Raw genomic sequence first — 25,096 nt, 5'->3', positions numbered from 1 at the left:
CTTGATTTCCCTTTCTGATGGACTGTGATCATGACATAGCCAATAAAACCCAAACAAACCCTTTCCTCCTCAAGTTGCTTCTGGCTGTGGTGACTTTGTGACAGCTACAGAAAGGCAACTAAGACAAGACACACCCGACGTAGCCTACTGCTGCTTGACTGACAGCGGGCTCCACGTCAGGGCTGGTGTGCAAACAGCTGATTAACTAGATGCCGGTCTAGGTGACAGTAGCTAGCTCACACGGGGCTTTTTCTTACACCCTCTGGATGTCCCAACTGTAACACTCATTCCAGGTCTCCGAGCAAGGAGTGTCCGTCATGACCCCCACCATCTCCTCCCTCACAAAGTCAGGGAGGGCTGTTGGGAGCGCACAGCCTGAGGAAGAATGATGAAGCCTTCAGGTTATTTTGTCTGAGAGAGCATGCAGGATTTATGCCCTTGTTGAGAATGCCTTGTTGCGTCCCTGTGGACTCCATCCTTCTGCCTCAGAGTTTTGCTGTTTGTTTCTGGGTAGCATTTTACAAGGCATATAGGGATCAAAATTACTGGGGAAAGCTACTTTATGATTTATGGGGAAGAGATAAAAATAATGGATGAACCATTCATTTCCTAAGCGGACTTGCTGGCATGTTCCGTTTCCTGTGGTAGAGTCCAGGCAGAGCTGTTTTCAAGCCAGCCACACCCTGGGGCGCTGCCGCAGCAAAGGAGACACAGACAGGACACATTTGGGGACACAAAGCCTGTTTGCCAGCTCAGGACGTCACTCTGGGCTCTGACAGGATGTGGATTCACCAAATTACGCTAAGAGTCCTCCTCACAAGACAGCAGCCTGGCGGGCATTGGCGGCGGCTTGGCAGCTCGGCCCTAAAGACGTGCAGAAAACACAGGCAACTTTGGTGTTTGTTTTTGTTTTTGTTGTTTCTGTTTTTTTTTGTTTTTTTAAATAGAGATGTTAAACAACAGAATTGTATTTTAGTAAGATGAATTTGGTGATAGGATGGATGTGAGGCAAAGAGTCCTGAAGACACAGAGCTGGGAAGACAGCCCAGCCAGCAAAGTGCTTGCCTGGTAGTCCTGAGGACCTGAGTTCAAGCCCCAGTATTAACATAAAAATAAAGAAGTAAAAATCCAGGCATGATGGCACATGTCTGTAATACCAGCCCCGGGATGCAGTGGCAGGTGGACCCTGGCTCTCGTCCAGCCAGCCTCACCTACTCGGTAAGTGCCAAAGAAGGTGGATGGTGCCTGAGAAACAATACCTGAGGTTTCCTCTATGCCACACAGATTCAGACAAGTCACAAGAGTTGGTCACCCCTCTTCTCTACCTGAGGGAACTTCTCTATCTGAGGGAATCCAAACTACATTATTTGGATTTGAACCCAGAACTAACTTTCTGCACTTTGGCTTCATGGCCTCGTTTCCAGTCTTGGTGCCTGGAAAAGAATGACCACATTTGTTGGGGTGGGTGGTCAGGAGAAGGAGCAGGCAGGCATGTGAGTGAAGGCAGGATGGGCAGCTGAGGTGGTTACTTGGACATGTGTAGAGAGCTGGTGTCCTGCCAGCATCTTGAGGGGACATGTCCAGCAGACTCTGTGTTCTGGCATGGGGAGGGAGCCGGTTTTCATTAAAAAGAATGAAGCATCTGTAAAAGTATGATTGGCTGAATTTCCTGGTCAAGCTGTTCAAGAAAAGCCAGCTGTGGTAACAAACAGGAAGGCCACGACCCGGCTGTAGACAGAGAGGTAAACAGAGCAGGTCCACTGAAGTGCTCAGGCCTCTGGTTCATTGGGACTGTGCCGACACTACACAGGAGACCAGGACCAGGCCTTGAAGGAGGGGAGGAACATATGTCCCTCAAGCTCCCCTTCTCGGGGCTGCCTGGCCACCACAGTCATGCAGGGATCCTCACTCCAGAACCGTGCAAACCAGACCATCATAGGGATGAGCTCTGCAAGTGGTGTCAGCATGAGCCAAGGTCAAGACCCTTGGGGGGAAGGGTAGGCTGGCTTTGGAGACAACCGGAAGGAGGGCATGCCATAATGCCTAACGCACTTATGCTACCTCAGGAACATCTACCTGATTCTTCTCCACTGGCTACCTGGGGAGACAGGAGCTGAATACAGAAATAACTGTCCATCTCAGTTATGTACTGGGAAATCCATGACTAGAACTCAGGCCTGCTGATCCCACATTAAGGACTCCAGCAGAACATCCCACAAGGCAGTTCCGGAGAGGCGAGGTCCACTCCGCCCGGATTCATGTACAAAGATGGAGGTCTAAGAAGTAGCTGTGGTACACTGGAGTTCATCTGAAAATAAAGTCCGGTGACTGTATGGGGGCCTAGTGGGGTGGAAGGGCACACAGGGGAACCTGAAGGGAAGATGGAGATGGAGAGATGGCCTGGCAGCCTGGGAGCTGAGGGGTGGCTGCAGGGAAGGGCCAGCCATCGATGAAGGGGGTAGAGTTGGGGAGTGGGACCTAGGGAGTGGCTGGAGGGGGCTGTGGTGCTGCACAGGGTCAAAAGGCCTCACCTCTGGGGTCAAGACAACACGAGGGGAGGCTCGGTCCTGCCCGCATTGCCCATATGGATTCTGGGCCTTAAAGGGAACACCACCTCCCCAAGCAGGTAGTCATCTACTAATTCGGACATCCCGTATAATTTAAAACACAGTCCCAGGGTTGGGAGTGAAGCTCAGGTGGCAGAGTGCTTGCCTAGGATGTGCCAGGTGGGTTTGACCCATCACCACATAGAACTACACCTGGTGGTAGCGTGTGTCTCTAACCCCAGCATCCCAGCATTCTAGAAATGGAGGCAAAGGGATCAGAAGTTCACGGTCATGCAGGCTCTCCTACCTCTGCAGCTTCCTGTGTAAACTAACCAGTAGAACCGCCTGTGGGGGCTGAGGACAAGGGAAATAACTCATCTAACAGAAAGCCCGGCACACTGGGAACTGCCGAATCACGTGCATCTGAACGGCAAGCAAGGCTCAGCAGTGTCCAAACCAGTTAGTGGGCCGGCAAGATGGCCCGGAGAGCAAAAAGGGTTGCTATGCAAGCCTGGCTACCTGAGTTTGGTCCCTGCAGCTCACCAGTGGGAGGAGACAACTGACTCCTGCAGCTCACACCTGTAACTCTTCCGACCTCCACACACATGTTCCATGGTGTGATCTGACTGCATACTGTTTGTGTATGTAAGCTCACGTGCGCACACACACAAACACAACAACAACAATAACAATATGTAATGCTAGCTTGGGATAATAGTGCACCTTTAGCCTCCCTAGACTGAGGCTGGGTATTGGGAGTTTGAGGTCAGCCAACGCTATAGGGCAAGACGGTCTCAGAAAAAGGCACCACCCCTGTTACCAGGAGCAGCGGCAGTGGGAGTGAGCCTCAGAGCCTCAATCCGGCCACTAAGCCTCGCAGGCTAGTTACCCACACGGGGTCTTCTTCTTTTTTAAATCTAGCATAACAGCTCCAATGCGTGCTCTTTTTTTTCACATTGATGTTGGGACGATTTCATTGAGAAGTCATGGAAAGCTTTTTATCAAAGCGTCTGGAAAAAAAAATCACTACTCAATTTATTATTATTATTTTTGAGACAGGGTTTCTCTCTAGAGCTCTGGCTGTCCTGGAACTCACTCTGTAGACCAGGCTGGCCTCAAACTCAGAGATTAGCCTCTCTCTGCCTTCCAAGAGCTGGGATTACCTCCCAGCTCACCATTCTGTGAAGCTCACACCCGTAACTCCAGCTTCCTCAGATCTGAGGCCCCATTCTGGCTCCCATGGGCACACACGTGGCATACACTCACACGGGCACATATGTGTAAATAAAAATAAGAATAAATCTTTAAAAACACACCTAGAATCCCTTCTCTGGGGACTGGAAAGGTGCGTTTCTGGCAAGTCCTCGGGTGCTGTCAGTGCTGTTGGTCTGGGATGCTGTGGAGAAAGCAGAAGCTAAGCTGCCTGTTCAGGGAGACGCAGATAAACAGACCTCCGGGCTGCCAGGAGCGTCCAGGACTGCCCAGCGGTTACACTGAGGGGTAGAGAGAGGAGATAGAGCCTTATTGGATTCCTTGTCAAATGGGTAGGGTCCGTGACCTCAGATACAGGACTCCAAGTGCGTGTTTTATCATTTATTCATTTGACAGGGAACAGACACTCAGTCCTGTGAGACATCATGTTGTTGACTGGAGGATTCACCATTGAGCAACACTCCTTTGAAGCCTTACGAGGGGCCCTTGCACGGCCTGCCAAGGACAGCCCAAGCATTGCAGGAAAGAGCCAGTCCTGTCCCCTCTAGGTCTTCTCAGAGAGCCTGTGTCCCACAGCCCTTCAGAGCCGTCACACTCGCTCCTGCCAGACACTGTCAAAACTGCTCGCAGACAGAAGACGACCCCCCAGCCGAGGCCACGCTGCACATTTTGTCTACCTTACAAATGTATAAATTAAGAGGTCTACGTGGATACAAAAGCTTTCTAAGGGGACTGGACTCCGTTCTCTGTCAGGCTGTTGGCGAGGACCTCGGAGCACAGACGGTTTTCAGTGCAGCTGGTGTTAGAGCGCGTTATGAGCAGGCTCGGCCTCTCTCGTGTCCGCCGTGGAAGCCCCTGGTGTTGTCAGGGCCTCTGGGCAGCCGCAGCACCCCCACGGGCAACCCGTCTGCCGTCTGCATCTTCCGAGACAGCAGCGGGCTCGCCCCCGGGCTTTTCTCCTGAGTCCCCATCTCGGCCTGGCGGCGTCTGCGAACCCAGGGGCTGCCCGAGGGCGTGGCGCTGCTGTCGGAGGAGTAATCCACGCAGCGCCGGAAGGCCTCGGGGCTGCTGCTCCAGCTCAGCCTGCCTTCTTCCGCCAGCGGGGACTTCCTGGGCACGCCCTTGCGCTGCGCCGACGGGCTGCTCCAGGGGCTGGAGCAGGGGGAGGCGTTCGGGCTCAGGAACAGGCCCTGGTGGCCCGCGGGGCTGAGCCTGCCGGCGGCCGCGTGGCGCCGGCCCGCCATTGGAGAGGCGGGATTGCTCTCGGGGTCGGAGGAGCTGTTGGCGGACGACTCGTCCGCCGCGTACTGCAGCTCCTCCACTCTCCTGTTCAGGGACCTGCCGAGGTGCGGGCTGGGGGCGGGCTCGTCGTCGTGGTTCTTATCCCTGGGGGGCTTCTTCTTGGGCGGCTTCATGCCGATCAGCACGGCCTTCATGTTCGCCCGGCCCTGAGACTCGGCGACCATGAACTCGTGGGCCCTGATGGCCGCGTCCACCTCCTCGAACTCCACGATGGCGCACTCTTGCGTCCCCAGCTGGCTGTAGCGGCTGCTGATCCTCCGGATGTCGGGGGGCAGCTCCCGCCCGGGTTTGAGCATCCGCACGGAGGAGATGACTCCGAAAGCCCCGAAGAGCTTGAGCAGGTGCTCCATCACCTTCTCCTGCACCCGTCCGTTCTTCTGGGGCGTGGCCGGCGCCCAGAGCTCGGGGGACAGGTGCAGGTCGTGCACCAGCAGCATCTTGCTGGGGAGGCTCTCGTTGGGGAACAGTGGCACAGGGGTGGTCCTCCTGACCTTCCGGTGGTCCTCATTCAGCTCCAGGGTGACGGAGTACTTCAAGGCGTGCGCGGTGGTCCTCCAGTCCCGCGTGAGGTGTTTGACCTGGGCAACACAAAGGCAGGGCTGAACGTGCGGCACCCCCTCTTCTCGCCCACGCGTCCCTCCCCTCCGCGCCTCCACGACACCAACGACTGGGGTGGGAGACACTCAGACACCAGTCAGGGAGTGAGTAAACGAAAAATTTCTCCAGCCACCTCCTCAATGGCTTCTTTCCTTAAAAAGCTTTTAGTAAGATTTATTATAAAAATTGTAAAACAAAAAAGGGAGGAGGCTGGAGAGATGGCTCAGAGGTTAAGAGCACTGGCTGCTCGTCCAGAGGTCCTGAGTTCAATTCCCAGCACCCACATGGTGGCTCTCAACCATCTATATGAGTTCTGGTGCCCTCTGCTGGCCTGCAGCATACATGCAGGCAGAACACTGTATAAATAATAAATAATTATGTCTTTTTAAAAAACTGTAAAATAAATCACACACTGAAATAAGTCAGATCCAAAGCCTGTGTATCTCAATGAACAGTTAGAATCACCGTTCTGAAGCTGTCAAGCTTCACACTGGATTTTTTTTTTAAATTCACTTTATTTACTTTATATCCCAAGGGTTCCCCCTCCCTCCTCTCCTCCCAGCCCCCCTTTCCATTCCTGTACCTCCCCTTTCCTCCCAGAAAAGGGGAGCACCCTTCCCCAGAACATCAAGTCACATCAGGACTGAACATATTCTCATCCCCTGAGGCCAGGCAAGAAAGTCCTGCCAGGGAGAAGTGATCCAAGAGCAGGCAATGGCGCCCATGTTAGAAATACACCCCCTCCGCTCGCTGCGCACTCCATATTCACAGTGGTCTTCACCCTAGACCGTACAACTTCACTCTCAAATGTTTCCTCTGCAGCCATCACCACGAGACCCACGACAAAGTTGCAAGTAGAACAAACAGCCAGCTGTGGCTCCTCTCCTGTCCATCACCTGCACTCAGTCTTTCCTCAGCTAAAACTCCGCCTTTCTTGCTCGCCTTTCTACACAGTAAACTGCACATTTGTTTGCAAGCATAGCATGCCACTGGCTAGATTCTGCATGTGCAAGAAAACACACTTTTGCTTTCTGAGGTTCTGTGACTTCACTCAATATTATACTATTTGTGATTACATTTCCCATAGAGCTGAGTAGTGTTCATACATATATTTATTCACACGTATGAATATATAAATAATGTCTATAATATGCATTCACTGGTGTTGGGCAGCCCAGGCTGACTCCAAGTCTTTGCTGGAGTGAAGCTCTGGTTTCTCTTCTGATGGTAAACATCTTTGCCTCTTTGTGTGTGTTTGTTTTGACAGTGATGGGGATTGAACCTAGTGCCCACAGGGCAAGTGCTCTACCAAGGGGTGCCAGTCCCAGCCTTCCTTTCTTCAGCTTCAGATTTGGGCAGTAGGTCTGGAGTGGTGCTGGGAAGCAGAGAGCTATGTGACAGTAGAAACTCTGCCCAAGCTCACAGGTCAGATTCTGAAGTCCCCAAAGCGGTGGCTCTCACCCTTCTTAGTGCGGGAGACTTTACTACAGCTCCGCATGCTGTGGCAACCCCCAACTGTGATGATGTTTCATTGCCACTTCATGACTGTCATTTTGCCACTGTTATGGATACTAATGTAAATGTCTAATACACAGGATATCTGATATGTGACCTACAAGTTGAGAACCGCAGCTCTGAAACAAGGCTGTTCTATACATAAATGCAAGCTTACTTCCATCCACTAGTAAGACCTGGAAAATGATTTAACCTCCTCACCTGATGAATGTTCAATCTCCTCATTTGAGTGCTAGAAATATAAAAAATGTCTCCTTCATAGTGCTGTCACAAAGGTGAGTTGAGGGGTGATGGCTGTTGGTCAAGTGCTTGTCACATCAGCATGAGGAGCTGAGTTTGACCTCCAGAACTTGTGGGAGAAAGCCAGGCGGGATGGTGTGTGCTTGGAATCCCATCACTGCGCAAGCGGAGACAGCCGCCAGCCAGCCAGCCGCCAGCCAGCCGCCAGCCAGCTTATCCTACCTGGCTAGTTCCAGGCCAGAGAGGGACTCTGTCTCAAAACCAAGGCGGTTGGCTTCTGAGAAGCAACACTTAACACCGATCTTCAGCTGCTACATGTCTGCACATACACATGTTCGTCTGCGTGTGTGTGCGCGCGCGTGCGCACAGAAAATACAGAGAGACACAGAATTTGTACACAGAATTTAAAATGGCACTTCATTCTCCAAGAATGCTCCACAACACTGTGCTACCACCGTCTCAAACACACGTGTCCCAGTGAGTTTGGGGAAGCACTGAGGATTGGATGCAGAGTGCCGGGTGAGCAGTTTCCCATGAGCTATAGCCCCAGGCTTTCACGCTATCGTCCGGGCTAGACTCAAACTCATGACCCTGCCAGTCTAGGCCTCCAAATGCTGGAACTGTAGACAATCACCACCAAATGTTACCACTTCGGAAGGATTTGGAGAGCCTGACAGTCTCTGATGTTGTGATTTACAGCTGGTAAGGAGGAGCCTCCCAATGATCCTCCTTCTTTCTCTGGAATCTCCCCGGAGACTGACAGGCATGGACACCGCGTGGAATCACACGGACCTGGGCCCCTTGAGAACTGATGAAACAAGTCTCCCCTCCCTTCCCCTCCCATGATGGAAACTGCATATTGATGCTGGGTATATGAAAAGCTATATTTATTTCATAAAACGGCAGTTTTGCGGAGGCCCACTTCCAGTGAAGGGCATGCCAGGGAGATGAGTCACCCGCAAGAACTGGCGGGGTGGGTAACCTGAGCCCGCAACGGGAAATCACCCAGAGTCCTCTGGGGTGAGGCCCCTGAGGCTGGTCTGTAGAAGAGCCACCCAACAGAAGAGGTGCAGAAAGCCACACAGCTGGATACCGGGGCAGTGTGAGGAAACCTCCAAAGAGCCCGGAGTCCTGACACTGCTGGAGCCTGTACACTGGCCGCTCTGGCTGTGGCCTCTCTCTTAGCACGAAGAAACCCCAAGCTCCCTGCACAGGGTGACTGGGCTGATCATTATGCCACAGAGAAGCAGGTCTGGGCCTATGGTTAGATTTCTAGTGGACAAGTCAGCCAATCGGGAATCCAAAAGGAATGGCCATCGCAAGGTTGTAGGGAAGCCCAGGCCTGGCACGATGAAGTCGTCTGTGAAAATGGCTGGGAAAGGAGCATGCAGGAGAGGCAGGGAAGTCCCTCCTAAGATTAAAGTCAGAGCAGGAAGCATGTGCTGCCTCACCAGGAAGGGTGAGGACTAGGGCCCAGAGGAGAGCTCTGAAGGACTTGATCACACAGAACAAGAGCCAGGTCCCTTGAGAAACCTTAGCTACTCCCTGGGCACCTCAGGTCTGTGTGTGGGATTCTTTATGATGGTTCCCAGGTGTTACATCAGAGAAGGAAGCAGGGCACTAGAGACAGGGCTCAGTGGTTAAGAGCACTGGCTGCTCTTGTGGAGGACTTGAATTCAATTCCCAGCACCAGGGATGGCGCCCAACACTCTCTAACTCCAGCTGCAGAGGACCCAACGTCCTCTTCAGGACTCTGAGGGTATGCACATGGCACATATACGTACGCTAACACACATCAAATAAAAGAAGTTGTTTTCTTTTAGGAAAATAAACAAGGAGGCATGTCCTCACGCAACCTCTAGAGCTCTGTAAGACCATCAGGAACTCTGTGGGATGACTGAGCATCACTGACAAGCTGACTGGACTGGAAATCCCTACAGCAACACACATCTGGATGCGTTCCTGAGGATGGTCCCGTGAGGGTGCGACCGTGGAGGGCGATGGACTCCAGGCGTGGGCAGCAGCATCTCCTGGCTGGGCCTGACTGAATGAGAACAGAAAGCAAGCCAGGCAGCTCACCCCTCCCTCTGCCTCCTGACTGTGGGGACCCCGTGACCGTGACCGGCTGCCTCCAGCTCACCTTCACCGCCATGACGGGGTGCATGCACCTCAGCTGTGACCCAGGTGCTTTGTCACAGTGGTGAGGAAAGGAACTACCACTTCGCAATCTCCCTGTGTTGGCTGCCTTCCTGGTACGATTTTCATTGTGATTAGCAGGAAACCTTCAAGATAGGAAAGAGTCTCTGCTCTGAATTTGGGGGTGTGGATCTGGGGGTTTCCACCTTGCGGCTGGCTGTGAAGAGAGAATGTTCCTGAGTGAATCTGTGTGTGGCAGCTGGGAAAGGAGAGAAAATCAGAGTTGCTCTTGGAAGCTGTTGGGGATCACAAGTGGGGGGAGGGGGCTGTGTAGGGGGCTGTTAGTTCTCTAGAAAGGGTGATTGCTGTGATCGGGTAGAGCCCGCACATCTCTATGTCTTACATAAATGTGTCCGTGGTTCCCCTGTAGCCTTTCATGGCTCCTTTAGCCTTCGTTGCACTGTAAATGTTTCAAGGAAAGACAGGTGCTGTGTTCATTTTCTAGCTCGTGTACTTAACACAACACTCATCAAATGCAGAGAATAATATGTTTGGTGAATGAATAAAGAAAACCAGTCCAAGAAGAAGGCAGAGTATACCAGGAAGCCAGGCAGAGAAGAGCTCCAAAGCGCGGAGCTTTCTCCGGTGCTTTCTGATAAAGGGCTGATAAAGGGCTCAGACACCTTGGCCAGGACGTACCCTTACATGGACCCACTCCTTACGTAAACTGTTACGCAACAAGCTACAGGATGCTCTTTCATTCTAGTAACACACCCTCCAAGGGAGATACAGAGCTACTATTCCGACTGGTTAGCCAGTCCTCCGAGAGCCGGGAGCTTAGCGCCGATGCTCTAAGCCTGTCCGCAGCAGGGACACGCAGTCTCTGGCCCGGCCGCCCTGAGCATCTCTCCCTCTCCTACACTGTGTTCTCACTGCTACCACGCAGAGCAGATCCTGCTGGAGTCTGTGTTCTCCCCCATCCCGTACCGAGTCAGCTCAGCAAGTGGAAAGCCTGAGCGGGCGGCACGCGATTCCTGACCAAAAGGCATCTCTCAAGGCCTAGAGCAGCCCTGGTGGTGTAGCACCCTCTGGGCATCCATGTACTTGCCAAGAGGGCCCAAACATTACTAAGAACAAGTCACAGTGTTTCTTGATAACCACCAGCTGACATTTGTCCTAAAACTCAAGACCCTTTAGATAGCAAGTAAGTACATTGTCTAGAATGCGCTTGTCTCTCTCACTGTGTGTGCATGTATGTGTGTGTGTGTTCACACACACGCGTACATGGGGACCGGATGTCACCCTTGGGTGCTGTTCCTCTCAGGTTCTGCCCACAGAGCTATTAATTTGTTTATATTCAAGATAGGGTTTCTCACTGGCATGAAGCTCACCCAGTCGATTAAGCTGTCCACCCATTTAGTCCCGATGATCTATTTTTCCCTCCCCAGCTCTGAAATTACAGGCGTGGAACCAAGGTTGGCTTTTTCACACAAGTTCCGGGGCTTGGACCGCTTGCATGGTTAACACTTTGTTGGCTAAGCCGGCTCCCTAGCTCCACTAAATCCCTTCTCGATACTTTTTCTGCTTTTTTGGGCCTCATATTTAATTGAAAAGTCACTAGTCAGGGGGCCTGTGGTAGGGGGTGGGGCGCAAAACAAGACACCCCAAATATTGAACAGCACAAGGTCCGAAGCCCCGGAGATGTCCTGAGTGGCCTTTGAGGGCCTGGCCTCACCTTCTTGAAGGAGGTGAGCAGCTTGACGCTCACGTAGCCCAGCTTGTTCCTCCGCACGTGCTTGAGCAGGAAGGCGTCCTTCTCCAGGTTCTCATCAGAAAAGTAGAACTCAATCTGGTCCACCAGCTTCCTGATGAGCTCCTCGTCTGGCGGCTTCCACTCCGGCTCCAGTTCTTCATGCTCGTTCTCACCTCCACTTGCCGTAGCACTACCGTGGCCAGAGGGAGACAATGAGTCAGTCAGTGGAGGGTTGAACGACCACCTTCCAGATTCGCATATTGAAGCCTTGGGCCCTCAGAGCCAGTCACTGTGGATGCTAACATAAGGATGCGCCCATCGTAGAGAAGGATGGCCCCTGACCCCATGCAGATGAGGTCCTCATAAGAGCCAGGAGCTTGGACATAGACTCAGACAGGGAAATGGCTGCTTGGGATGAAGAATTAAGGTGACAGAAGGAAACCAAGGAGGCTAGGAGAAGCCTGACCGATCATTCCCCAGTACCACGATAGGAAGCAGGCCCCGCCCTAGCTCTTTTTTCTTCTCCCATTTTTAAGTGTACATATCCTCCAAGCTTCTGTCCTTGTATGTACATTGGACTTCACCTGACCTGGACTCCTCGCTTCACACTTGCCACAGGATGCACCTTTGTTGTTATATACATCAGGTGTGCACCTGGTTGCCATAGCAACCCTTGGAAATTAAACTGCTCATCTCTGAATTGACTTTCTCAAACATGGTTGGCCACATGACCATAAGAGGCTCAGAAGGTTCTGTCCTCGGAGAACACCTGAGAAGTCAAGCTTTTATCTTAACAAGTATAGAGGATCTTGAAAATAATAACACAGGGCTGAGAAGATGGCTCATTCGGTTAAAGTGTTTGCCACACGAGTATGAAGCCTGAGTTCAGATGCCCAGCACAAGGTAAAAAGCCAACAGATGGTAGTTCCTGTCTGTGGTCTAGGGGAGCAGAGACAGACAGATCCCTGGGCTTGTTGGGCAGCAAGGTTAGCCAAATTGCTGAGGCCCAGGTTCAAAGTGAGGTTCTGCCTTCAGAGTTAAGGGAGAGGGCGATGGAGGAAGCTGCCAGTGTTGACCTGGCCTCCACGTGTATGCACGTGTACATACAAACACACCTGCACGAAAATAAACTTTTTAAAAAGGATGTAAAAAATACTTATATCAGCAGAGTGTGGTGGCACACGCCTTTAATCCCAGCACTTAGGGAGGCGGAGGCAGGCAGATCTCTGTGAGTTGGAAGCCAGCCTGGTCTACAAAGCAAATCCAGTTCAGCCAAGGCTACACAGAGGAAAAAAAATAGTCACACCACCTGCTGAGATTTCTGTGTCACTCAGATGCTAGCAAAACACATTCACTCTGAAATGACATGCATGGCTCCTGTCTTCCCTCTCCATCTTCCCAACTCCAGGTGTGATTTTTTAGAAGACAGTAGAGCAGACTGTCTGGATCTCAGGGCCTGTCCTAGAGCCCTGGGCTTTCCAAGGCCAGCTGTGCCAGAGATATTCCACACCAGTTATAAACAAAAACTTGATGTGTTATCTGGCTGGGGCAAGTGTCTTCCTTCATGACTGTAGCCACAGCCACCGAGGAGCCCAGCTCAAAGGAGATGCAGCACACGCTCAAGGACAGAAGCTTGGAGGGAGTGAACATTCACACCTGGGGGGAGAAAGGAGAGAGAGCAGGCAGGTAAGGGGGACAAATCTGGATGGTAAATGGCGTTAAATCCTGTAGTGAGGTGCAAGAGGACCAGAGCAGCGTGAGTCCACACAGACACGCTCTGTGTGGAGGGGGATTGTGCAGGCAAGGCCTTCCTGGACCCCTCTCCCAGGCCATGTGAGGTAGCAGACGGAGTGCCATGCAGGGAGGAAGGAGACACAGCTTCTCCAGGAAGCCTGGCTCCAGGCCAGGTCCTCGGGGGGGGGGGGCAGCGGCTCCACTCATTGCCTCCTTTCCACCTTGCTTTGTTTATGAGTTTACCTTTGACTGGGAATCAGCCACTCCAGTTTGGAGGAGAATACCCTGGTCTGCCCCTCTGTGTAAGCCTCTGTGTAATGCACCACAGTCCAGCCAAAGCTCTCCACCGGCCATCACCATACACCTCATCCTACCCTCTGACATCTCTACCGGTCTGGCTCAGAACCCCAGGCTTGTGTTACCATTTCCACTGGTGTAGTGTCTGAAGGCACTCCATTACAAAATGAGAGATCTAGGGTCCCTTCTACCCATGGCCTCTTCTTCCAATGTTAAGACCTTTACTTTACTGTTGGTTTTTTACTAGTCATCTGTCTGACTGTCTGTCTGTCTGGGGATTTGCAGACAGGGTTTCATGTAGTGCAGGCTAGCCTTGACATCACTATGCAGCCATGGATGATCTTGAGCTCCTGATCCTCTTGCCCCCACCTCGCGTGTGTGCTGGGAAGACAACTGTATGCCACCAAGCCTCGATTGCACAGTGCTGGGGATCTAGCCCGGGGCGTCACAGGTGCCAGGCTACACTCTGGCAGCAGAAACCCATCGCCCATCCATTTGCCTTTGAGAGTACATCTAAGATGGTTTCTTACTTCACTGATATTGTTTTAGTTGCTGCTTGTTATGTGGACAGGCGCTGTAGCATCCCAGCTTGCTGTCTCTCTTTCCACGTCCAACCCTCCAAATTTGACCGGAAGAACTTCCACTCCATTTTTGCCACAATTCGTTACCTCACTCTGCTGCACAGGCATATTCCAAGACGATCTGTTTTCTTACTGTGGCCGTGTGAACACAATCCCTGCGCAGCACAGTTATTTGCCAAGCTAACATCTGTCTAAGAGCTGGGTGGGGTTACATCCAGGGTCCTGGGCATACTAGGCACGCACTCTACCACAGAGCTACACACCATCTCTTTTGAGATAGTTTCCATTTGATTTTGAAGCAGGCCATACAGTTTAGCTCAGGCTAGCCTTGACGTCACTGTGTATTCCAGGCTAGCCTTGGGCATCCTAGTGCCCCTACCTTACTCGTGGTGGGATTACAGACAAGCACTGCCATGGCCAGCTAAAACTGTATGCATTTTCTAACATGCTCTGAGAGTCAGGTGACCATCTGAGCTGATCGTCTCTGCTTGTCCTTTAGCGCACCATCTGTCTTGCCTTTGGCTTTGATTTAGGAGCTGGGGGTGTCACTAAGATCATTAAGCATGTGGTGGCTATTCTCTCAATACTTAAAAATGGTTCTTGCTTTTCCAAGCCTTCCTTTCATGTGCCTGTGTGTGTGGGGTATGTTCATATGCATCCATGTATCTGCGTACGTACTGGACCACATGCCTGCCAGCGTCCAGGTGCCAAGGGCGCAAACGCTGTCTCTCACGCTTCTGCAGCAGGTGCAGGACCCCCGAGCCACCTCCCAGCCCAGACAGTGCCCTTTTAAGAGCATCCTGTTCTTATTTGGTGAAAAGAAAACAGCAACTTAAATTCCCTCTCAGGGCACCAACTGGAGCACTGCCAACTTTTTTCTTTTCCCCAAGACAGGGTTTCTCTGTGTAGCCCTGGCTATCCTGGACTCTCCTTGTAGACCAGGCTGGCCTCAAACTCACAGACATCCACCCGTGTGTGCCACCACGCCTGTCTTGGACACTGGCTTTGAAAACACCCCCACCTCCGTGCCTGGACTAATTAATTTTCATGCCAGTGCTTTGCTTCAAGTGACTAATAAACGATCCAATTTTTTTTTGTTGTTGTTTAAAATTTCAATTAGCTTATTTTAGAGTTATGGCAAAGTTATTAAAATAGATAGCACAGTGAGTTCCATATGCCTCTCACCAGGCTTATTTATTATTAATATATCCTATTGCTCTAGCATGCTTCTCAACGAGATGACAATTATACAGTGTCATTAGCTGAGGTGCGCAGTTGTGTGGACTCTTTCATCTCCCCCTAAGGTGCGCCCCCCCCCCCCAGGATGCCACACCGCGTGCCGTATCACGAATCTCCCGAGGCTCCTCTTGGCTGGGGCTTTCTCCAAAAGTCAGTGTTGAAGTGTCCTGGTTAGGTATGTCGTGGAATGTCTTGCCATTGAAGTTCCTCTGATGCCGTGATGATTTTAAAGTGTGGGATCTGGGGACCAGGCCCGCAGAGCTAAAGGAGCATCTGTTATACATTGTATCAGTATACGGTTAACAATCCAACTTTGCACTGTGCTGGTGAGGTTTCTCCACTGCAAAACCATTCCTTTAACTTGGAAGAAATCAGGAGTCCTCTCCCACTTCCGGAGGGAAGTTAGATGCCATACTCATCAGCTGGAAGAAGCAGGACCTGGCACTTTGGCTTGGTGGGTTGGTGGCTCCCCCTGCAGCTCTGATATTTGATGGAGGTAGGCTTCAATTCAGGGCAAACAGGCAGGCAGAGAGCCATCAGGCTAAGCCTTCCCACCAAGGCAGACAGGCTTTCTCCTGCAGCTCCCAGCTTCCCCTTAGCCTCCCCAGGATTCTGTGGCACATTCAATTACTTCAGAAAACAACCTCACTTCCTTTCTCCTGCTTGGCAGTATCTGCCTTGCTGCCTGCGTCTCCTTGATGGTAGACAGAGGCTGGAAAATAGGTCTAAAGGGAAAATAGAACTTCAGTTACAGTTCAGATATCGCATCTCTTTTTGTTCTCGCATTTTCTTCCATTTCCCAAGCAGAGCCCTTCTGGGGCTCTATCTTCCCACCTCCTCCCACCTCCTGTACTGTATTTTGGGCTCCAGCCTCCTCCACACAATGCCACATTACATATTGTGGAGAAGCCTATAACACGCAGTGGTTCTACTTGAACAATATTACTACTGATTGCAACTGGGTTTTCCTTGCCCGTGGAACAAAACCTGAAGCGCTTAGCTCCATCTTCAAGTGCACTTAGAAGCTGGCTGTCTCCGTCTTGCAAGCTTGTTTCCATTTACTTCCTTCAATCCTTTGCAGCAAGCAAATACAAAGACCCGTGTCGCAAGCCTTCTCGCTTCATACCTTTGCGCAGGCTACCCTCGACTCCTTGAGCAGCTTGTCCCCTCTTAGCCAGCATCGCAAAAGGGACTCTCCAGGAAGGAAATGGCCCCTCCTCCTCTATGCTTGTCTTTGTTTGTGCCACAGTTCCTCATGTGCACACGTCATCAGCACCCTGAATCTTAAGTTGAAGGCAGGTTTCATAGTGGCTTCTCTTATTCTAGTACTATTTAAGAGGTTTGCATGTAGTAGGATTTAAAAAAAAAAAGTATGTATCATATAAAACAAATAGGTTTTGTTGTGGTAAATCCTATCTACAGAGATCCTTTGTTGCTGTTGTTGTTTGGGTTTTGTTTTATTTTGAGACAGGCTCACTGGATAGCCTTGGCTAACCTAGAACTCCATTTATAGAACTCATAGAGTCTAACCTGCTGTTGCTTCCAGAGTGCTGAAATGAAAGGCATGCACCACCATACCCAGCTCTCAGAGACTCTTCTGGAAAGGAAGGGACGCTGCTGGTAAATACATTTGAATTCCTCTTGAAGAAGACTTGAGGGCGCCGATGAAGCTCAGGTGGTAGGGTGCTCCCCTGGCATGGAGGAAACCCCAAGTTTGATCCCAGCACCTCATAAAGTAGGTGTGGGAATGCAGGCCTATAGCTCCACTCTTGAACAGACAAGGCAGAAGAACCAGGAGCTCAGTTACCCTCAGCTACCCAGAAATCTCAGGACAGCCTGGGCTATGCCCGTTTAAAAAAAAAAAAGACGTAAGAAAGTTTTGAGGTTTCTATTTAAATGTTGCTGTTCACATGAAACAATGTAACTTGAGAATGTCTTTGGCTGTGGCTGAAATTTGGTAATTTCTCTGAACTTGACACAAAGGGTAGAAATAGGATAAAAACATATGACTGGCCCCAGGAGCAGTCCCGTAATATTTATCACTTTTGTAAGGAATTTGAAAGAAAAAAACATGAGTGAAATCTCCAAAGCTGTTTTTCTCATAAAAAAAAATCTCAAGCTAATCTGGGTGTGTTGACTCAGTAGTTAATGAAAAGACATTCTGAAAAAGGAAAACACCCAAATGCCTGCAAGATCCTCAGGCGGACTTCCAGCCCAGGAGAGAGCTTGTGTATTCGCAGTGTATGGGCGAAAAAGATCCACTAGAGTATCTGGGCCACAAAGACAGGAAATTGACAACAGCAAAGAGGGCAGTGAACATAAGAAACATCGGGTATAAAAACACTTCAGAACCTCTCTGTAGTAGCGGTTTTTTTAAAAAAAATTCACTTCTACAATAAGAGAACAAATCGGAGTTAGTTCAAAAGAGGCAGGCAACATGATTAAAAACAACAACACCAGGAGCATGTAGGCTGAGGACGTAGCTTGGGGCAGAGCACTTGCCCAGCAGGCACAGGGGGCAGGTGGTTGGCCGGCCAGTTCCCATGTATTCTTACGGAAATCAGAGGGAGTCAAAATTCTCCACATGAAGAAGGAGAAGAAGAAGAAAAAGAAGCAAACAGCCAAATCTTATAATGTTCAAATTGAATTATTATACAGATTTATTTTTTTTTAAAGCCCCAGCAGAAACAAGAACTTTTTATTTTAGGTCTTGGTTTCTAGATGCTTTCTCACTAGTTAAAACAAAGCAAAAACAAAAACCATGGATTCCTGTAGAAATGGCCAAATTCCAGGACTGGAGTAGGAAAAGTACAAATTATGGAGTTCCCAAAAGTGAGGTTGTGCTTAAAGCCAAGAAGACATGTGCCCAAAGAGTGTGCTAATGGCAACATGAAGGGGCACCCCCAGCTATGTAATAGTCACCCCAAGTGTCAAAAATAGTTACCATAACTAATTATAACAAAGAAAACAGGTAAAAATCCACGAGGGAAAGTTCAGGTTTGAGGAAGAGCTCTATTTCAAAGGTAGGATAATTAAATATCTCTTTTTGCTTAATTGGGAGGCAGCCTCAGTCAATCCAGATGAGAAGGCAAAGCTCTTTTCCAAGGGAGAGGGCCTGGAGAGGTGGCTCAGTGGTTAAGAGCAACAGCTCACAAGGTGTATCCAGATCTATGTATCTGATGCCCTCTTCTGGCACCCACGGGCACTGCAGCTACGTGATGCACAGACATACATGGAAGCAAAACATAAGATAATGAAACAAATTTTTAAGTTAAAAACAAATATCTCCCATTTTTAAATAAGCCTGTGATTTGATGGTTTCACTACTGACTTTCACCAACATTTAGGGAAGAATTAATACCAATCATTTTCAAACCCATCTCAAAAAGCTGGATAGAATGAAATATTCCCAAATATGTTTTACAAGTATTACTCTGTTATTCAAACCAGACAAGAGCACTACAAGAAAGCAAGTTACAGCCCAATGCCCCTGAAGAGCACAAATGCAAACAGATCTCAACAGCATATTAAAAGGATTTTTATTCAGTGATCAGAGAGTCGAACTGCAGTCCCAGCCACTTGGGAGGCTCCCCAGATACTGTGAGCAAGGGGACAGACCACTTACACCTGAGAGTTCATCAGCCTGAGCAACATGCTGGGAGCCCATCGCTTAAAACCAAAACAATAGGCCAGGTGTTGTGGCACACACCCGTATCCCAGCACTCAGGGAGGCAGAAGCAGGCGATCTCTGTGAGTTTGAGGCCAGCCTGGTTTACAAAGTAAGTCCAGGACAGCCAAGGCTACACAGAGAAACCCTGTCTTGAAAAACCAAACCAAACCAAAAACCAAACCAATAAGCAAAACCAAAGGATTGGGTCTGGAGAGGCATGTACTTCTCTTGCAGAGTGTTCGGTTCCCAGCACTCACGTCAGACAGCTCACAACCACCTGTAACAGCTCACAACCACCTCCAGCTCCAGGGGGATATGATGCCTTCCTTTGGCATCCAAGGGAACCTGCATGTGTGTGTGTGTGTGTGTGTGTGCGCGCGCGCTTGTGTGTATGAGAATCCATCAATGTGATCCACCATATAAACAAACTGAAAGCAAAAAAGCCCACATGATCGTCTCCTTAGATGCTGAAAAAGCATTTGATAAAATCCAACACCCATTCATGTTTAAAGTCTTAGAGAGATCAGGGATACAAGGCACATACCTAAACACAGTAAAGGGAATATAAAGCAAGCCTATAGCCAACATCAAACTAAACAGAGAGAAACTTAAATCAATCCCACTGAACTCAGGGACAAGGCAAGGCTGCCCACTCTCTCTGTATCTCCTCAATATAGTACTTGAAGTTCTTGCTAGAGCAATAAGGCAACTAAAGGAGATCAAGGAGATACAAATTGGAAAAGGAGAAGTCAAAGTATCATTATTTGCAGATGATATGATAGTACACATGACTGACCCCAAAAATTCTACCAGGGAACTCCTAGAGCTGACAAATACCCTCAGCAAAGTGGCTAGATACAAAATTAACTCAAAAAATTACCAGCAGCCCTCCTGTATACAAAAGACAAATGGGCTGAAAAGGAAATTAAGGAAACAACACCCTTCACAATAGCCACAAAAAAAACATAAAGTATCTTGGTGTAACTCTATCCAAGCAAGTAAAAGACTTGTATGAAAAAAAAAAAAAACTTAAAGTCTCTGAAGAAAGAAATTGAAGAAGATATCAAAAGATGGAGAGATCTTTCATGCTCACGGATTGGTAGGATTAACATAGTGAAAATGGCCAACCTGTCAAAAGCATTCCACACATTCAATGCAATTCCCATCAAAATACCAACACAATTCTTCACAGACCTGGAAAGAATTCTTTACAGACCTTGTTTTTTCTTCATATGGAAAAACAAACAAACAAAAAACCCAGAATAGCTAAAACAATTCTCTACAATAAAAGATCAGAGCTTCTTGAAGTTTTCCCCAACAACTCATTTTTGCCTCAGAATTGTTATATGACCTCAGATATACAGGCATATAAACTAATATTTATTGATGATGAATCATAAAGAGATTTACTTTAAAATACATTCCCTGGTAATAATTTTTAATTTTACTCTGTGGACATGGGTGTTCTGCCTGCATGTATGTCTGGGCGCCACCTGCATGCAGTACTTTTGAAATCAGGGGATCCCCGGAACAAGACTTACAGACAGTTGTGAGCTGCCATGTGGGTGCTGGGAATCAAACCCAAGACTTTTGAAAGAGCAGCCAGCACTCTTAACTGCTGAGCAGTTTCTCCAACTCCCTAATTTTATCGCATATTAAAGACAAAACAAATTGGCACAACACTGAGATCCACATGATGGCTCTTCCGTGAGGAGCAAAGCCTTGGCTAAGGCTCGGTACTGCAGGGTGAAGGACATCCTCCACGGTGTTTTGGAGATGACTAATATTTTGATTAACAGTTCTCTATTACCAATGCTGACAACACTGCTTTGCATAAACATATAATGCAAAGTGGCAGGAAAATGTCTAGAGCCATTTCATAATTGACTGGAAGTTCTGTGTCAATGCCAAGAGAAAACTCATTTAAGATGATCCTTGTCAAGGTCAAGCCAGTAACCCAGAGAGCAATTTTTAAACCTCAACCAGTCAATGAGGAGCTGGAAAGATGGCTTACAGGTTAGGAGTGTTTGCTGCTCTCCCAGAGGACCTGAGTTTGACTCCCTCACCCATTTTGGCCAGCTCACAATCAGCTATAACTCTAGCATCAGGGGTGGGCACTTTTCTCTGGACTCTTACTTTTATTAAAAGTAAAAAGAAGTAAGATCTTACAACTAACCAGTTAAAATATAAATTGATTCTATATACATACACACGAAGGAATGACTAGAAAATATAGAAAGTCCATGTTTTTCATAAGGAATCCACTATGTTTCTATGAGAACAGAAAACAGAGCAACCCCTGCCGTCCCATAGCCTGGTACCTGAGCTGAAGTGCTCCGGCAGCCTTTGCGGGCACGGCATGTTTATGTCGGCACACGTGACGGCACGTGTGCACTGTGCTCAGAACTGAGGCTGCGGTGAAGCCGCAGCCTCTCTCATTCACCACACGCTTAATTTTGGGTTAAGTTTTGGTCATCGTTTGTTCAGAAGCCTTTCATTGTTGCTAAATTGTTCAGGACATGCCACATGTCCTGAGGCCCCCTTATGGTCTCCATGGGCACCTGCGTGCCGGCCTCCCACACACACCGGGGTCTGGCTCAGCAGCTGTCTTTACAGCTTCATCGGTTTAGAGAAGCTGAACTCTCCATTTAAAGATTTTTCTGAAGCAGCCCTCTCGGCAGACCCTGCCTGAACTGCCTGCCCGCTGGTGTGAGGATGAAAGGCAGCTGCAGACCACCGTGGGACGTTAAACGTGGAACTTGACTGTTCCGATCATCTGGGAGGTTAGATTAGCCACTTTGTGCTCGTTTTCCAAGCTGGCAACGGTAGTGCCAATAGCTTCCTAGGGAACATCCTTGTTAAGAGTTACGAGAAGTATTTCAGGTGTGACTACATACCACACACTTTCACATGGTATGGGGGAAACCACACATCATATTCATTTCATAAGTACAATCAAATAACAACAGCAAAACTTCACTTATTTGTCCCCAGGTTACAAGCCAGGTATTGGCCTAGGAACCATGGATGTGGAAAAGGCTAAGACAGAGCCCCTGCCTCCAAGGGTCTCACTGTCTCACAGAGGAGCGAGTGTGCACAGCCCACACACATTTACAAGATGCCTGGTACGCCTTGGTGCTGCACAAGGGAGCTGCGGCTCAGGGCTCAGAGACTTTCAAGGGAGGTGGACTGCGGATTTAGGACTGAGAAAAGTGTCAGAGCTAAGATGCACAGAGGAGAGGGACCAACCTGGCTCACTACGGGAAGGGCAGGGGGAAGGTGGGGAAGACAGGAAGTTTGCCAGGCTGACTAGAGAGCCAATAGAGAATGTAACTGTGGGAGGGCAGAGGCACGCGCACGCGCGCGTGCACACACACACACACATGCCACACACCCATGCACACACACTCATGCACACACACACACACACACACACACGCACGCACACGCACTCACGCGCACACACGCGCGCACCACCATGCTCAGTGGGACAGTGCTCCAGGAGCATGAGCTAAGACAGAAGGCATCCGTGGGCTGAGAGGATGAAGCAGGCGGCGTTACATCGCAAGCAGATTTAGGAACTGGAGAGCCTTTAAGCACCGGGAGCTGAGAACATTCGTAAGAGATAGCTGCTGCCTTACCAGGCTGGGCCCAAACAGGGTCAGCAGGATCCTGTCCCTGGCCGATCGTCCTCAGCCCCCCACCCCACCACCGGTGTCTACCCAGCAGGCTCTGCCAACTCTACTAGTCTGAGGAGTCACAGAGATTTTCAGGGGTCAACTCTATGCCACTAGGCAACAAAGTGTTTCAGGCTGAAAGCTCCGTGATCCTTGAGCCTTTAGAGCAGCGCGTGACAAGGGTGGCCCTGGAGCGACCAGGGAGAGGCAAGGCAAAAGGCCCTGAGGATCAGCTTCTCCTACGACTCCACAGAGAGCCTTTCTCGGACCAAGAACTGTGTGGGCCTTCACCTTGGCTACTCAGGGCGGAGCGGGTTTGTGTTGTAGTCGCAGGCCGACAGAGCCACAAGGTAAGCAGCTTGCAAGCCTGTCGCATGACCTCTGGCTCCGGGGCTGTTTTCATACGCTCACCATGTTGATGCTGGGCATAGAGAGAGCTTTTTGCACATACGATGCCAGGACACTGCCGTTCCTGTCCTAGTCTGTGAGACTGGTCTTTTCTCCTACAATGGCTGCCTCTGCTGCTCTGGCCTGAAATTCGGGGGTCCAGACCTCTCTGAGCGGGATCCAGTCTCTTTCACTGGGGTGAGGCAGCCCCTGGCTGCGGCCCCTGTGTGCCCCCCTGCTGGACCGGGTCTCAGCAACAGAGAGGGTAAGTCTTGAGAGCTGAGAGCCGGCGTTCAGCACCTCAAAGGGCAGCTCTTACCAAAGACAGGCCTAGAATTTGCTAGTGTCATCGCCGTTTTCTCTTCAGCTCCACATGGGATATCTCTCTAATCTCAATAAGGAAATCACGGCTTGAAGGGCGCGCACATTAGTGATGGGCGTCTGGCTCAGAAGGAAGCTCAGGGCCCAGGGGCAAGGTCAGACGGGCGCTACACCAGCTCCAAGGCACCCATCACTGAGCAGTGAGGGAGCCATCCCCAGACACAGAGGCAGGAGAAACAGAAAGCCCCTGCCTGAGGGAGGTAAAGCAGCAAAGCCCTCAGCCACCTCAGCTGAGGGGAAGAGAGAGCTCTCTCTACGGGGCATCCCTTCCTGGATGTCCTCATCAGCATGTGCCAGCTGTGCCCGGCCTGCGCCCACCCAGAGGCCAAGTGAAGCCTCTGGACTGGTGAGCAGAGCGATTGATGATGGTGGGGAAGATTCTTAGGACCACCGCCATCCGGAGGAGGAGGCCGGGTCTCAGGGGACTCCTGGCTGGGGCAAGCGTCTGGTGGGGTGCATCTATGAAAGGGGGCGTCTCCTTCAGAAGCAGGATGGCGAGGATGGCCCGTGAAGACCTCCCTTCACCCCAAAGACTAGGTCCTTCAGATCCCCGCCCCCAGCCTTGGATGCCTTTTCCATCGGGAATCAAGCCCTGCTGAGGGCTGGGGGAAGACTGCCCCCAGAAGCGGGTTCTGACTCAGTCTGCAGCCTCCGCGCCGGGGCTAAGTCAAACCCTCTGCCCTGTCGAGTTGTTGCGCACCAGAGTCCCGGGAACCCCGGCCAGGCCCACGCCACCGCGCCTACCTGTGCCCGCGGCTCGGCTCCTCCTCACTGGCGCTGCCCCAGCCGGGACTGAGGTACCGGGCCGGGTCCCCCGCTGGCCGCGCCGAGGTCCCCTCGTCGTCCTCCTCCAGATCCTCCACGTCCTCGGCCTCCTGGATGGCGACACGGATCTGCACTCTGGTCTCGGGCCCGGGCAGAGCCTGGTCGCCAGGCTGGGCCATGGCTGGCAGGGTCCCCGCGCCGTGAGGCCGGGCCAGCCAGCAGCCCGCGAGAGCGACGGTCGCGCGTGGGCGGCGCGCGCGGCGGCGACTCGGCCCGGGGAGGGACGGGGGTCGTGGTCCGCCCCACCCCGCACCGCGGGCACCGCCCTGAGTGCTCCCGGGGACGGCTCCCCGCGCTCACAGGCCTGTCCCGGGGTAAATCCCAGCCCGGGTCCCTCCCCGCATCCCTGTCTGGTAGCTCCCTCCTCCCCGCCGACGCAGAGACGCTGCTCAGCTGGCTTCTGGCATTAGGCTGCTCTAGCAGAGCCAGGCACAAGTCAACAACTCCCAGGTTTGTCTCCCTGACAGACCCGCCGCCGAGGTGAGAGAAAGCACTATCTGGACGGTTAGTTCCTCTGGCATAGCCAACTTCAGGTTAGGGTGAGCCCTAGAGGCTCGGGAGCTTGGCTCTTCCCTGTGCGGTAGCTGTTCTAACACCACATTGTCAGGCCAGGCGCTAACGCTTGAATCAGGTTCTGCATCTCTCAATGACTCTGGAGCAACCTAAGTTTCAAAACCACTGTTGTATTGGGGTAGTGCTGAGACATTCAGGTGAATAAATATTGGGGGAATAAAGAGACTATTTAAATGCTACTATGCTCTAAAGCCTGGACACACTTTCACAGTTAGCTTTAAGATGAATCCCGTCTCAGCTGCCGTAATGTCCAGAAACCAGGGAGATGATAAGACTTGAGTTCATGTCCACGAAGCTCCTCGTTGAAGATCTCAGGCATCATTTACCACATTAGCCCCATCAGGGTACCAAAGAACAGACCCACTGACCCAGGTGGATGTCCGCTCTGCTGTAGGACTCCAAGGCAAGAGACACTCGGGAATCCTGGTTTC

General features: G+C 50.7%; 1 protein-coding gene across 1 annotated transcript; it reads right to left on the bottom strand.

Annotated features, from left to right (window-relative positions):
* Positions 1-4,130: 4,130 nt before the first annotated feature.
* Larp6 (La ribonucleoprotein 6, translational regulator) lies at positions 4,131-24,262 on the bottom strand. Its single transcript, XM_055622026.1, has 3 exons — positions 24,012-24,262; positions 11,284-11,491; positions 4,131-5,638 (listed from the first exon to the last, which is right to left on the bottom strand). The coding sequence occupies exons 1-3, from the start codon at positions 24,209-24,211 to the stop codon at positions 4,571-4,573; spliced, it is 1,476 nt and encodes a 491-aa protein (XP_055478001.1). The 5' UTR covers positions 24,212-24,262; the 3' UTR covers positions 4,131-4,570.
* Between the last annotated feature and the right edge of the window lie 834 nt (positions 24,263-25,096).

This window comes from Psammomys obesus, unplaced genomic scaffold, assembly GCF_907164565.1.
Source record: "Psammomys obesus unplaced genomic scaffold, mPsaObe1.curated_primary_1811, whole genome shotgun sequence".
Taxonomy (NCBI): domain Eukaryota; kingdom Metazoa; phylum Chordata; class Mammalia; order Rodentia; family Muridae; genus Psammomys; species Psammomys obesus.
The sequence above is the reverse complement of the archived record's forward strand: the minus strand, read 5'-3'. Positions and strand labels throughout refer to the sequence as shown.